This window comes from Macadamia integrifolia, chromosome 8 (assembly GCF_013358625.1).
Source record: "Macadamia integrifolia cultivar HAES 741 chromosome 8, SCU_Mint_v3, whole genome shotgun sequence".
NCBI classification, from domain to species: domain Eukaryota; kingdom Viridiplantae; phylum Streptophyta; class Magnoliopsida; order Proteales; family Proteaceae; genus Macadamia; species Macadamia integrifolia.
This window is the reverse complement of record NC_056564.1, coordinates 24,489,742-24,505,243: the sequence shown is the minus strand read 5'-3', so window position 1 is coordinate 24,505,243 and position 15,502 is coordinate 24,489,742. Positions and strand designations below refer to the sequence as shown.

Sequence of the window (15,502 nt, the reverse complement as noted above, 5' to 3'; positions counted from 1 at the left end):
AAAAAAAAAAAAAAAAAAAAGGAACAAAGAGAAGAAAAATAAAGTTCTATAAGGCTTGTGATTAGAGTGGTATATTGATTAGGGGAAATTGCATTGACTTCCCCCGAACAATACCTCAATATTGAGAGCATCCCCCCCTTCTTTCAGAAATTATGCTACCCTCCCCTACTTCCAAAAATTATTTACATCTGGACTAACTCCATTAGTCAAGGACTGTTAAGTAGTAACAGTCCTTACATCAGCTGACCCAATTTTTTTAGAGACAAAATACCCTTGTAACGTAGTGAAGTACCTATCATACCCTTTAGACCTTAAGCACCCTTTTCTTCTTCCCCAACCGAATAATCCTACCCAGCCAGAGAACATTGGACCTGCAACCTTACCTTTGCTGCGATCCAACACTCCTGCGACAACTAATGAAGAAAGGCTTCACCCCGTTGACCATCGTTATCACTCTGGCTAATTTCCTGTTTTAGGGTTTTCATATTGGGTTTGTGGTTGGGTAATGAGGTGAGGTTGTGGCCTTATAAATCCCTTCTGTGACTAATTTTCCTGTTTTAGGGTTTCAGATTGGTTTTGTGGTTGGGTAATGAGGCGAGGTTGTGGCCTTATAAATTCCTTGTGCACTTTATTTTCTGGTGTAGGGTTTTCAGATTGGGTGTATGGTTGGGTAATGAGTTTGGTTGTAGCCATTTTGGGATCATCTCTTGAGGATTTTCAGTTCTGTTATTGTTTTGATGTTTCTGTATTTTGATCAGTTCGATGAAGAAGAAGCAAAGGGCTCCGATCCAAATGGGGAGAGCAATGACTCAAATAGTCAAACATGTAGCTCTGAAAATAGCTGCAGGTCTTCTGCAGAGTGCCCTGCATATCGAAGCCCTAGACCAAGATGGCCTCATAGTAAGGGTTTTGTGCTTTATGGGTTGGGTTTTCGATGGCGTATCTCATCTGAGAAGGTTTTCTCTTTCTTATTCTTCAGATTCTCTTCCTTTTCCCAATCCATTTGCTCAATCACTAACCCGCCTCCAAAAGCCATTACATGTTTCTTTTCTTTTACTGCCTTTTCTGGTTTAGTTTTTGAGTGATCTTTGGCTTGTTACTGGTGTTCATACCCAGATAAGGTTTAGGCATGGAGTTTGCCATACAAGTATTGTGTTTTAGTGCAAAGGTAGAGATAGCATTTTTGTATTTCAGATTTAACACCGTTAATTTCGAGGGTACGGTTGTAATTTCTGAAAGAATGGGGGATGGTCTTAATATTGAGGTATACTTCAGGGGAGGTCAATGTAATTCCTCAATTGATTATGGTGCCAATTTTGGAAACTGGTATAGAGAATAAAAAAGATGACTTTTATTGCTTATTTTAACCCTTTATGGGATCTGGTGAAACATAGCTTTACTGGGTAGTCATTGCTTCCATTTGACACATGGTAACAATCAAGAATTCAAGATGATGATTTATACTGTAGCTGTTTGGAGATTTTATTAGTCCAGGGTTTATATAGTCCACTCATGGAGATGAGATTGACTATGTCAAGTTTTCTTGTTTGCAGGTTTCTAAGCTTGCTTCTGAGGCAAAGCGAGAAAGAAACGTCTTGACAAAAGAAGTTTCCAAAATCAGTAACTATGGAATTTCGGTCTGATTACTGATTACTCTCTTGCTTGCTATTGTTCATGTGTTGGAATTTTATGTTACAATTTTATTTTTTTTGATACCCAGTTTTTACCGTTACAATTACGCAGGTATAAGATGTAAAAGGAGATGGAGATCTCATCTCAGCACACAAAAAGCAAGAGTTTGTAATGTTTTGCCTGGGATTTGCAGAGTAAAGACAGTTTGTAATCGTAGCGCCTTTTGTAAATCTGATATCTCCTTAAAAAAATTGGGTCGTACTCCCAGTTTTGCAGATTTGATCTGCAGAGGCACTGATTAATGCTCAGGTTGGTTGACTTGATTGTATTCTTAACCTATATATGCAGTTTTGGACTTCCCATCAACCATTGCTAGCTCTAATTTAAAGGGAACATTTTTATCACAACATTGATGTTAACAGATAAGCAGTTTTCAGGGGGCAAGGAGTTGTTTATTGACAATTGTAGAAAGTTTTTTGTTGCTCTATAAATGTGAAATGAGTTTCAACTGTATGACACCGAACTGGCCTTCTTTTGCTGTTGTTTTAATGGATCATCTTCTTTGCACCAGCACCCGAAAAATAAAAATGAAAAGAGCTTAGAACAAGGTCCTTGTTGCCCTCATGTGACCTTAGCCTGAATTATGTGTACCACTGTCACCTCTTCTGGTAATGACCTTGATCTGAGTTATAAAACCAGAAAAATCATGAATAATTTTATGGTAGAACTCTGGATCAGAGTGAAGTAGTGAAGGTTACTTTAATGAGAGTTGTCCAATTCAAAGATCTCTATTGAGGGAGCATAAAGAGATACAACTGAAAGAAAGAGATTGCTTTGTTGCCAAATGTGGCTCTGGAAGTGAGTGAGATCCCTTGCCTGAGGGTTCTCAAATTCATAGCTTGGGGGTAATAAAACCCAACCGCTATACTATGGGTCTGCCTGATCCATGCTTTAAAAAGTTTGGGTTATAAATATACTGTTTATGTTTGGCAGCTTCATCAGCACCAATGTCTTTGCCGCCACATTGCTGACTGACTATTATTCAAAATGGGTATCATTTTAGGGAATTTTAAGATGCACACCAATTGTTTGTGGAAGTTCTTCTGGCAAGATATGGTTTCTTGGAACACTTTGCTTTTCTGGATTATGTCAATAACGAGCTGTTCCACAAGGCACTGAGTTCAGTTTTGGAGCTGGACAGGACGGATTTATGTCCGGATTTATGTCCAGATTTATTCACCTTTTCCGCATAGCATTAACTGTCTGTGCGCAATTGGAGTTTAACAAGGCACAAAGAATGGTAGATGAAATGGGGTTTGGGACTTAATTGGGTCATATTTGTGTTAAGAGTTTAGAGAGCCTTGCTTGGTGCATGCAGAGCTTGTGTGGATCTGAACATTGCCCAGGCTGCAGCAAAGGCGATTTGAGCTGGATTCATGGTTTAAGTGCAGACCATTCCCCAAGAAATCGATACGATACTGATATGGATTGGTTTGGATTTGGATTTGTATTCGGTTTCTTTGACAGTTCCCCACTGATACAGTATCAGTTTATGCCAATATCGATCCATATCGTCCATATCTAATACTGATAGCTCAAACTCTGGTTGGATCGGACTCCTCTGTAGCGCGGGGTGCTCTTACTATCCCTGGATTGAGGTTGAAATGTAGTCCCAAATCCCAATCCCAACCTCCACAATTATTCCATCTTACTACGTACACCGACTGTCTGTGTCATATGTATAATAAGACAGTTAAATGTACCAACACTGAAAAGACTTTTGGAATTCTAGAGTAGAACCAAAACCAGTGGCTAATGATAATATAGGATCAGAATTATTACTCTACCACTGCACTTGCATGATCATCAACCATGTGATTATGCTGATTGCTGCATGCCTGCATATCGGTATTTTAACTTTTGAAAAAAAAAAAAATAATAAAAGGACAAATCTTTGGAAACAGATACTTATTACTTGCAGCCCATGAGATAAAAGATTCTGCAAGAGTGGGTCTCAATGTGGGGTGCAAAGTATAGACGTATAGTTCACTTGATACCCAACAGTGTGGGACCCACACGATCACTAGCCATTGGTTTTGGAGCAGATACTGTCATCATCTTCCCCACCATCCTCTCCTCTCTTCCCCTCTCAGTTTTCCCATCTCTCTCTCTCTCTTTTTCTGTTTGAGAATATTCGGCTCACACCCTTATCTGCAACAGATCACGTGGAACACCACCCTCGTCACGCAAACATCACCCCTAGACCTCTCAAAACAGAAATATGTTTTTTTTTTTTTGGGATTTTCTCTGGTAAAGGAAAAGAAGGGAACTCTTCACTGAGACTACTAACTAAGTAGAATCTTAACAGAGAAAAAGTACAAAAAAGAAAAGCAGAAAATTTCATGAATTAAGGATATAATCAAAGAAAAAGACGAAGCAAAGAGTCGAAGTGTAAAAGTGTTTTTAACACAAGTTAGAAAAAACCCTAGACAAAAGTATTCCGATTTGACGTGATGTGATCGAACTTCCTCGTGTAGGGCCGTACCAAAAGCTGATAGAATAGGGATAGAGAGAGAGTCTGACACCCAAGCTAACGTCGATGATCAGCAAACTGTGAAGTCATGGTGGTGGTGAAAAAGTAACTGCTGCTGCTGCTGCTGCTGTTGGTGGTGGCTGCCGGTTTCTTGGTGCCGGAGAACCTCTTTCTGCCTCCGCAGCTCCATTACCTTCCGGTGGGAATTCGAGTGCTGAGTCAGCACAAACGTCGGGCTTGCAGCTGGGCGGTACTCCGGGACCAGTCGACCAGACTTGTACCGTACGCCGCACGCGTTGCATAGCGTCTTAGGTCCCAGTGGTCCCGTGCGCCACTGCGGCGTCTTCTCGGATGCGCAGTGCGTGCACTTGCGCACCTCGCATGACGTAGATGACGAGGACGATGGCGACGGAGAAGGAGAAGGAGAAGGAGACGGAGACAAATGCTCTCCCACCATCACTGGCGAAACCGACGATGAGTTCTCTCTCTTCCGTGCAGTGCTGCTACTACTAGTAATACTGCTTATCAGCTTATACTTACCAGTAACTAGATTGTCGTATTCCGGCGAAGAGGTCCAAGTACGGTGTGTTGAAGCCGCCCTAGAGCGCTTGCTCCTGGCCCTGCCGGGAACTGATGCTTCCGGTTGAAAGTTAGTAGTTTCCGCGACTTCATTAACCGGAAAGTCGATGAAGGAGTCGTCCACGAACTTGGAGAGCCATTCTAGCTCGGAGATGTCATCGCTCTGCAACGACAATCACAAAAATAAAACAGAGGAAGCAAAGTCGTTAATCGATAAAGACTAATTTGGGTCTGGACTCTGGAGTGATAGTGGATGGTGATGTTGGTATCAATAATACATACGGGAACGCAGAGATCGTCGGTGAAGTTGTTGGAGTTGGAGTCGTCACAATTAACTGAGTTGGAGGATGGGCGGTTGCCGGCGGGATTTTCAGGACGAGGGAAGTGGTTGTAGTTGTGGTGGTTGATGTCGGAGTTAGGGAGAGGAGTGGAAGAGGAAAAGAGATCATCGTTGGGGAAGTCGAGGAGGTCTTCGATGTGGAAGAAATCAGGGGCAGGTAGTCCGTACATATCCATCTCCAGCTCCGGCGGTGTCAACCCAAAAAGCAAAACAAAAAAGCTTCAAATATGGGTCAGTAGGGTTCCTTCAGTACTTCTCCCTCAGCCGTTGGCTTAGATGGAGAAAGCAAGAAAGAGAGAGAGAGAGAAAGAGTTGTGAGGTTGTATTCATAACACAGAGTCACAAACATTGATTTTGAAAGGGGCAACGGAACGCGCAGGGGACGAGCCCATGCAGTGACTGTGAGAGTGAGTTTTCCCATTTTTAGTTCTTTTCATTTACTCTTTATACCAATTTTTTTAAGGTAAAAAATAAATAAAATAACTGTAAGAGGAGAGGCGAAGTTCACGAGAAATATGGGAATACATTTTTTTCCCTCTCTTTTTTCTTATTATTTTATTTAAGTTTTGGGCGGGTAAGAAGGTGGCCTCAGTCTCAGGCTTCTCATTGGCTCCTGCCTCTATCCATGGACCATGATGGAGTAAAGGGTAATTTAGTCATATTGACGAAAGCAGCAGTGGCAGAGAAGACACATGTCGGTGTTTGAGTCTGTACCCGTGAAACGGATAGAGGGAGAAAGAAAAAGAGAGAGAGAGAGAGAGAGAGAGAGAGAGAGAGAGAAAATGGACTAAATAGGGAGTGCCAAGAGAGGGATTGGTTCTGGAACCAGCTGGCACCGCGCTTTCAAGCACGAGGGGTTCAAATGAGGATTAAGACGGCACGTATTATTTATTATTTGAATATTGGTAATTAGGAATCTGACTTTTCCACGTGGGACTGACAGTGGGAAATGGGGAAAAAGCCCAAAAGGGCGAGGGATGGGTCCCTCTAGTAGCGTCGGCGTCTTGGGAGTTGAGGGGTTCATTTCGGTGTTGCAAAAACGTACCATCCGTACGATGGGCATTATGTCGACGATAAAAAAAAAAAAGATTTTGCCATTTTGGGCCCGGGGGATCCGACGTGTACAGATGACGTTGACCTCAAATTGTAGGACAGCTGGATCTCGCTCCCGTTCGTCTGGTCGTACGTCGGCACACGTACAAGTGTTATAGAGTAGGATTAAAATATTCCGTATGATGCGGAAAAAAAAGAAAAGTATTCTCCATGGTGAAGTAAGAATTCCCTCACCGTGCCATCAATACCATTGGATTGGCATGGGGAGTGATAATACATCCACTTAAGATCATTAATATTTCTCTTATCATATCAAGTGTTCTAATCAACTCCCCCAAGGAGGCCCCCCTCCAAGGGTAGCTGATCTAACCCTTATATGAAGTCGATAATGCATCCCTCCTACACCGTTCTCCAATGTCCTTTTTTCACCATCCCAGCAAATCTTATTTAGAAAAAGTATACCATAACACCAAGACACTATTCCTCTTTCACATGGATTTGTTTTTATTATTTTTTCTTTCTTATCTTACCCATATAGATTTCATGTGAATGATACCATTGTCCGCATTGTCATAAAATGGTATCCTCCATATGAAGGCATTAAAGTCATTTCATGTTAAAAGGAGATGGGTAGACACAAATATGCTATCGTAACTGCTTTGATACGTTAAAGATTTTTTTTTTCCATAAACTCTAAATAATTATAATTAAGGTAGTAAAAACATTACATTATCGCATGGCCAGTGCACTAACATCTGGTTAAATAAAAATACATGCACATGCATCCAACCAGAGAGCGAGACCATCTTTTTAAAACATAATCAAGTAGCATTCTGTTCCCCAAAAATTAATTAAGAATTTGGCTTGGAGAGGGTGAGAGTAATGGGAAATTAAGCGAAGAGACCTCGAATCACGTGACCTTCTCTGTGGCCCTGCCCCCTCTCAGCCCCTCAGGTGGGGACTTTCTCACTTTCTGGAAGAGAGGGAGTGAGGAAGGAAGGAAGTACCTGTGATCCCAAAGCAAACAACGATGCCTTGCAGGTCCTGCACGTGCATGGTCATGTGCTCATCAAACAACTTTCTCATTATTATTAATCTTTTTAATTAACCTAATCATAATTTAAGTATAGAGAAAGAAATAGATAACCTTAACCTAATAGCACTTATTTAAAAAAATAATAAAAAGGGTTAGCAATTAAAGAAAAAAGTACATTAACAATAATTGGAATCCACTTGAAGCAATAAACAAAGAGGGCAACGCAACTGTTTTTAATTATAAAACCATTGGACTTTAATTAGTGCTCAGCTTAATTTCTTTAAGCTAAAAAGGACCTTTGACCGAGGAAGAACCATATTATATTAGGTTACTTTGGAAGGGGCCATTACTCTCTCTCTCTCTCTCTCTCTCTCTCTCTCTCTCTCTATAATGGGAAAATTAAGGAGGGATGGGATGAGAAAATGCAAGGCATGTGACAAGTCAGCTTATAGTTGTTATCCCTATCCCTGTATATCTATAGTGTCGGCAACTATGGTAGTCCATATATAATCACTTTATAATCCTATGCCTCTAGGGCATCCGTTGTGGGGGGTGGGGCGGGGTGGGTGGGTCGGTCCCCCACGAGAGGACGGAAGGAAGGAGAGGTAGAGCACATGGCTCACGTCAAGTGAGTAACTGAGCATATAGATAAGGAGAGAAAGCCTGAGAGGCATGGGAGGGTAAGGGAGAGGGAGTCGGGAATGGCACTTCCACACACATTGGTTGGGGAGTGTGGATCAGGATCTCGTATGAGAATCGTTCTCATATGAATCGATTCACATAGATAGAATTCACTGTAGAGTTGATTGTTGGATGGATTTCATCTGTGCAGATCAACCTTGTATGAAATGGTTCTCGTACGAAGCCTTGATCCGCTCTCCTGATTGGGATGCCACAAGAGCCATCCTCCATCTCATGCACTCTGATTGATAGGTTCCTATATCTCCACGTGTCTTGTTAGTATGATAATCAATTAATCATGACATTGTCCATGTTGCGATTGCGGTTTGGGAACGTCTTCTTCAGGGCGATTTCAGATAGTTTGAATCATCATCGTAGAATCTGATAACTTAGAGCAGCTGATTACATACCTAACTGGTGATCGATCGAATCTGCCACTAGCAATGTCACACCCCGTTCACCCTGAACCGGAGCGGTGACCGAGTTAACACCGGTTAACCCAAACCTGCCAGGATCATCAGATACTGTATTCCACCACAGCATACATACACTAACATCAATTCATCAGATCAGCGGAAGACTAAGTTTTACCTGTAAATAATTCCCATATACTTGATACCCAAATGATAATACCATAATTATATACATTTGGGCCCGAAGGCATGATATATACACAAAAAGAATGAAGTTCAAATATCAAGTATATATACATGAATTTATCAAAATCATCAGAGTACACAGCTCGGCTCGATCTCAGGGCTGGAGCTCAGCTCGGCCTCAGAACTGCTGTCCTGCAGCACAGCTCTCACACGCGCAGTCTACGCCGTGCTCAAACTCATCAGGGGTCCACCAGTCCTCTTCAGGAAACTCGACTGCGGGACCCACCCCAAGCTCCTCAGATGAATGACCTGTAAAATCATCTAAAGAAAAAGGGTGCACACGTGGAATGAGCTCACTAGCTCAGTAAGTAGAGAGGTGGACCACACACAACAGTCCACACATCACAACACATCATATGCACTACATGCCATGCAAGTCATTTTAAATTCACATACACCTAATCAACATTACTAAGTCTTTGGTTTTTAGTGCTACTACAACCACAGTGCGCGTATACTCCGGGTACGAGCCGCGAACTCCCTCCCGCGATACGCCCATAGGGCTGTTGGAGAAGGCCCACCGTGAGTACTCGAAAAAATAAAGACAATGCCGTCCACCGGCTCTCAACAGAATGTAAATAAATTAAATGACAGTGCTGACTCCAGCAATTTAAAAGCAGTACGATTGGCCCTCTTGAAATACCACCGGGGTTGCCGGCTGTCCTACACGACTCACCGGGCGTAATGCCTAACCGCCACAGTGTCCGACAACCGCGACCCCTGCTTCCCCCCAAATGGCAACCCAACACCTGAACCCCTGTTGGGAAGGGTCGTAGCACGGGATGGTGAGAATCCTAATACCGCATGCTCCTATATGCGGTACGACTGCATAGTGCCACCGTGTCCCATACCACGGGCCACCAATGCATTCGTTTCCAAGCCGACCACGGCATCTAGTCTATCAATGCATTATGCAACATGATGTCCACATTCCACATATAGCATCTCATTCAATTTGCATTTGAAAAGTAAACATAACATATATGCACATCAATGAGTGGAATGACTAATCTATATAGCACATTCATGATGACATGACTAGATTAGATATGGTTATATGAATGCCAAACAAATGCCTTGAAACAAGGCCACACGTCCTCTCTCCACTTACTTGTAGCGCACAAGGAGTCCCGCTCGGTACGGGTGAGATCCGGAGCGAAACGGGTAGGCTTTGGTGAACCTAACAAAATTGAGAGGGGTTAATACTTCACCATTTTAGAATCAAAATTAATGAAATCCGACGTCAAAATCGTGTTTAGAACGTCGAAAGAAGGTCACACGTCCGATTTGGGCTCGATCGGACCTACGGATCACATTCTGGCCACTCAGGTGGGTCAGACAGGTGGGTTGTCTACCCACCGGTCCTACCCGCCGGTTTTGGACCGACGGGTATGGACCCGCCGGTCCTACCCGCCGGTTTGGCCAGAACCCCCCTGGTCCTCTCAGGTGGGTGTCTCAGGTGGGTAGGGACCCGCCGGTTGTACCCGCCGATTTTGGCGGAAAACCCCAGTTTCTTCTCAACTTCCTCCATTCCTTGGGGACCCAAATAGGGCTTTTCTCAACCCATTCTTCACACCTTTAAAGTCCTATAGGATGATTCTAACTTAGATCTAAGTTAGATTCAAGTGAGGGGGAACCATCTTACCTTCTTTGCTCAAGAATGACTTCAAACCCTCCAAATCACTTCCAACTCACAATGCTCCTTCTACCTTGTCAATATCTCTTCAAATCCTTCAAGATCAACACATAAATCATCTATTAAACCTTAGATTCATCATTTCAAAGGGTGTTTACAAGATCTTAAGAACCCATACTCGAATCAAGGGTTTAAAGCGTGGGTATGGTTAATGTTCATAAAACCCAGCTTTTCTTACCTCCAATTGTAGATCTCGAGTTGAAGATTACTCTTCCGGCACCGGAATGGCAAGATCGAGCTTCGGCGCCGCTGAAATCCTTCCTTTCTTCTTCTTCCTTTCTTCTTCCCTTTCTTTTTTCTCTCTCCTCTTTACTTTTCTCACCAAACGTACGAGGGTAATAAATGGAAAGAAAAGAAGTCATAAAGCTTTATATACTATTCCTACTTAAGTGAATAGTGCTGGATGGGTCACTCAGGTGGGTGGGTGTACCCACCTGACATACTCATCCGAGAGGCAAAACTTGGGATTTTGACCGGGCTCGGACCTCGGTTCAACCCCATCCCGGCATACATTGTAGCATACGTATATATCTTTAAAAATACAGATATAATACCTGTTTTATCCGTACATAGCCTTATGGTACGTGCACGTACATGGTTTGGGCACTCCCGTCTCTTCTGGCACTGGCTCGGACTTGTCGGGCCAGCCGGTGTTTAAGGTCACCCGTGCCATCATAGCCCATAAGGAACCTGCTCTAATTTCCTCTGGCTCGGTTCCTGCATGGTTAAACCGGTTCAACCGCGAAATCAGACCGGGTTTAAGAAGCGGGATATTACACCTACACCCTTACCTGAGACCATACTAGAGTACCCCACCCCCCAACCCATATCCTCAATATCGCTAGGTCCAACTTTGATACCACATCACGATTCAGTCCACTCAAATCGAAAAAAAATACACCTATTAGTGAAAGGAAACCTTCCCATTTATAAACCCAAGACCTTCTCCAAAGTTGACCAGAGTTGGTTTGGAGAGCAGAGAGTTTGAGTTCTTGACAATATCCTCTTATGGATCACTACCCTTTTCCTTTTTTGTTGAACCATATGGACCACCTCTACATGATACAATTAAGTGGACCAAATGTGGTTCATGAATTACTATAGATCTCCCATTTTATAATCAATACTACCCTATCCTTATGATTTTCTTCCGATTTGAACCAATTTTTCCTCAAAATTGAAGAAAAAGCAGAACGAACCATAATTGGTGCCTTTTCCGGTTCGTCTTCCGGCCCGGTCCTACACTCTTACCACATGAGGTTTTGTATACCATTCTTTCCGTCTGTCATAGCAAGACTTTTGGTCTATGGTCTTCTTCAGTTTCCAGAAACGTCATATATGGGCAGTGACTAAAATAATTCCTATGCGTACTACGCACTACACAAAGTTGTCTTCGGTAAAGACCGACACATTCCTTATATCATTTGTGTCCTCATCCTTTTTTCTTATCCAAACCCTTGGTTTCGAGGGTTTCGATGTCATCCCATTCTCTCTTGCTCGCTCTGTAGGTCTCGGCATCTTGCCATGGAAGCATCTCGATCTCTGAATTTTCATCTTCCAAGGTTCGTCTCTCTGCTTTTTCTATGTAATTCCGTTTTGTTTCAATGAGTTCACTGTAAATATGTAACCTTTTCGATTCCTTTTCAATTTTTATAGTTTTATGACCTTTATAAACAGATTTATGGTTCTTGCATGTTTGTTTTGATCATTTGAACTTCATCCTTCTGTGCATCAATTGCTTGATTTGAGTCGGGAATGCCATTACAGCCGCTTTTTTCCTTGATCTGATTACTTGGATTTGTTTATGTTAGCTTTCGGTTGGGGATTTGATTTGGTTCTCCTTTTCGGGTTGTAGAAAATCGATGTTGTTTTCATACACTGTAGACAATTCGTTTTCTGTTGTATTTGTGTGATTTAATTCGTTGTTCTTATTTATTGCCAATCGGATAGCTTTCAATTTCATGAGATCGTTTCAGGCTCTTCACTAGATTTCAATCTTAGTGAGATTGTTTACTTTACCTGTTTCATATGTTTTAAGTTTAATTATTTTTGTTTCTTTTTTTTGTTCTATTTATTGAATTGGTAGCTTTTGAGCGGATTTGCAAGAAAAGTAAGGAATTGGGAGCATTAATTTGGGGTTTTGTTTAAGAGATCCGAGTGGAGTGAGAGGGGAAAGATGTCAAGCAATGGGAATACACATTGGTGCCACAGATGCGGGCGGCCTGTGCGAGTCCGAGGACGAGATGCTACTTGCCCTTACTGTGAAGGTGGCTTTGTGCAAGAGCTTGATGGGATGGATGGGGTTGGGCCTTTTGATTTCCTTGGAGGACTGGATTCTGATGACGATCATGACCACAGATTTGGGATAATGGAGGCTTTCTCTGCTCTGATGAGGCAGCGAATGGGTAGGAGAAACCGCGACTTTGACCTTAGAGGAAGGTCTGGCATTGGTCCAGATAATGGTCTGGCAGGGTTTGGCGCTGGTTATGGTGCTGGTCCTTGGCTGATATTCCGTGGCCAAGTTCCTGTCAGGATGTCTGAAAATGGTGGCATTGAAGTGCTTTTCAATGGGGGTCCAGGAGTTGGTTTGAGGCGAGCTAATGTTGGTGATTACTTTCTTGGCCCGGGACTGGATGAACTGATAGAACAGCTCACTCGGAATGATAGGAATGGACCGCCACCGGCAGCTCGGTCTTCAATTGATGCCATGCCGACAGTAAAGATCACACAGAGGCATCTGCGTACTGATTCTCACTGCCCTGTTTGTAAAGAAAGATTTGAGTTGGGCTCTGAAGCACGGCAGATGCCATGTAATCACATGTACCACTCAGATTGCATTGTCCCATGGTTGGTTCAGCACAATTCCTGCCCTGTCTGCCGCCATGAATTGCCACCACAAGGATCCAGTGGTTCTGGGGCTAGCAACAGAAGTAGCACTAGTAGTGGTATCTCCAGCGGAAGGGAGGGTAGTGGGGATAATCAGGGAAGGCGTAACCCATTCTCCTACTTGTGGCCTTTCCGCTCATCCAACTCCAACTCCAACTCCAACTCCAACTCCAACTCCAACACCAACTCAAACACAAACGCAAACACAAACTCGAACTTGAACTCACACCGTACCGAATCAAGTGGAAGCAGTTCAGCAGCCGTTCGTGAAGATAATCACCAGATGAGTTACTCTGGGTGGCCTTTTGATTATTAGGCTCGTTGTATTTTAGAGTTTCGTGTGCTTTACTTTGGTTGTTGTGCAGTCATAATCTACATAGCATATCCAAATTGAAACGAGTAAATTTGCTTGGTGAAGTGAAAGTAGTTTAAGGCCTTGGAATCTACTGAATGGCTAGCCAATGTTAAAGGTGATCAATAGTCATTGGTTCTACTGCTCTCTTTATGTAAATGTTTTGGATTATAAGTGCTTGTGCCTTAATCCTCTAATTTTAAATTTTTTCTTTTTTTACAAAATAAGGGTTAAATTGTTTTGTACTGGCACTTGTAATGCTGTCTTGGATGGTAGATGTGCTGCAGATGTTTATTCTATTATTGCTGTGTTGATTTCACATGGCACTTGAATGTTGTTATGACCACATATAAGCCTTCATTGCTGCTTGTTTGCACTTTTATGGCATGCAACTATGTTGCAGTGGATGGACAATTAGATTCAAACAAGTGGAAATCGAATGGGTTCCCTTCAGTTAATCTGAATCGTATGAGAAAGGTATTGTGTTCCACTATTTGGCTCCTGCTTCTTGTTAACGGAACTTTCCTGCCATATATATGCTACCTCTGACCCTTTAGATTTGAAACCCAGGATTGAAATTTGGAGATGGTAGTCATTTGTGTCGTTCGTAGCTGTAGACTCTAGTATTATTTTTTTATGAAGAAGCTGTTGAATGCTTAGAACTAACAGGCATAAGTGGCAAAGGAGGATCAACTTAGCTTCCTATTTTGGGTGGTGATGACAAGCATTCATATTTCATATAGCGTATATATGGGCTGACGGGTATTTGTCCTTTTATTATTTAGTTACTAGAAAGACTCATGGGTCATACATAACTTTTTTTTTTGGTCTTTTAGTGTCTTGTTTGGAATAGAGAGCTGTCCAGTTCAATTTTAATCAGTATTGGAATAGTGGTCTTTCTATTTTGATCGGAACACTTTCATGTAAGGCCTCCAAGAGTGGGAGGCAAGTGGAGCAGTCTTTAGAGACCATATGGCCTGTGATTTTGGACTGCCATTGCACACAACCTCTGCTCATGCTGGGCTCACGGTTCCCCATCATCCCCGGCTCACTGTTACCTATCATCCCCAAACACAGAATGTTTCATATTGAAATATCCTGAATTATATTAGAGCTGGTGCTTCCTGCGGTCAAACCCTTGGCCGAAATAAGTAGCCATCTATTTTCTTCACTTATTTCTTTACCTATTTTCTTCTTTTTTCCGATAATTGCAGATATTTTCTAATTTTAATGAAAGAAATAAACCAAATATATTTATTTTGGTGTGACAGCATACCCTAGTTTGGAGAAACATATCAGTTGATTAACATTTCTTTTATTATATACTCATAATAAAGGGCTATATGTAATTTCTGTATTAAAGTGTTTTAGAGTGGTTTTTTGGATTATATATCAGTCCAATAAGTTCTTCGAACTTCACTCGGGTATTTGATCTCTCAATTTTATTTTAGGGTCTGTTGCCAATTGCGAACATTGGTTGCAATTTTGATTGGTGAATAAGGGGATTCTCAGGTTCTCTGTGAGTCTAGAATCTAGAGGATTATTTGTAAACCCCAGGGTATGCTATGCTTGTGTAAGTTCCTCGAGACAAGTGAGAATATAAATTCTAAGATATCTTGAAAATCTCAGATCTCATCTCAGAATCCTTTTCCAAGCTTGGCCTTAGTAGTATAATGCCTAGTTCTTGTACAAGTCTTGTCCTTGCTATACCGACTGTATCTTCCCTTGTTTTAGATTTTAGATCTCTCCTACATTTATGTGTAATGGGGCACCTTAGTCAACTCCGCAATGTTTAGACCCTTGTTAGTTTAATTTTCTTCAATCTTCAAATGTAGTATGTTAAGTCACTTAATGAAATTTCTGATTCAGTATTGCACTCTTATTTTCAGGACTAGTTTTACCTTATTGTCGTGCATTACTTTTATGTAGATGGCATTGTACTGATTTTTGAGGAATAAGGGTGTCATGCTGATGTTGGAATTGTTGTGTCGCCCTAGGTTAATTACAGATTGAAAAGTTTTTCTATATATAACCCCTTTTTTTTCTTTTTTTTTT

At 42.0% G+C, this 15,502-nt stretch overlaps 3 protein-coding genes across 4 annotated transcripts in view; 2 read left to right on the top strand and 1 right to left on the bottom strand.

Moving 5' to 3' along the window:
- LOC122086676 (RGS1-HXK1-interacting protein 1-like) overlaps positions 1-2,148 on the top strand; it is a 16,689-nt gene extending 14,541 nt beyond the window's left edge. The window contains exons 9-10 of the mRNA XM_042655656.1: positions 1,554-1,637; positions 1,744-2,148. Coding sequence (XP_042511590.1) covers positions 1,554-1,637; positions 1,744-1,749 — 90 coding nt within the window. The 3' untranslated portion in view covers positions 1,750-2,148. The remainder of the gene's footprint in view (positions 1-1,553; positions 1,638-1,743) is intronic.
- A 1,860-nt stretch (positions 2,149-4,008) lies between these two features.
- Positions 4,009-5,514, bottom strand: LOC122085837 (GATA transcription factor 4-like). 2 transcript variants are annotated; one of them, XM_042654433.1, is made up of 3 exons: positions 5,027-5,514; positions 4,706-4,907; positions 4,009-4,624 (listed from the first exon to the last, which is right to left on the bottom strand). In XM_042654433.1, the coding sequence occupies exons 1-3, from the start codon at positions 5,258-5,260 to the stop codon at positions 4,236-4,238; spliced, it is 825 nt and encodes a 274-aa protein (XP_042510367.1). In that variant the 5' UTR covers positions 5,261-5,514; the 3' UTR covers positions 4,009-4,235. The 2 variants fall into 2 exon arrangements, with proteins under 2 accessions (XP_042510367.1, XP_042510365.1); XM_042654431.1 differs by having other exon boundaries at positions 4,009-4,907; positions 5,027-5,512.
- Positions 5,515-11,616: 6,102 nt separating this feature from the next.
- On the top strand, positions 11,617-13,671 carry LOC122087365 (probable E3 ubiquitin-protein ligase RHC1A). The gene is made up of 2 exons (XM_042656464.1): positions 11,617-11,771; positions 12,296-13,671. Exon 2 carries the CDS (start codon positions 12,386-12,388, stop codon positions 13,409-13,411), a length of 1,026 nt encoding a protein of 341 aa, XP_042512398.1. The 5' UTR covers positions 11,617-11,771; positions 12,296-12,385; the 3' UTR covers positions 13,412-13,671.
- The last annotated feature ends 1,831 nt before the right edge of the window (positions 13,672-15,502 follow it).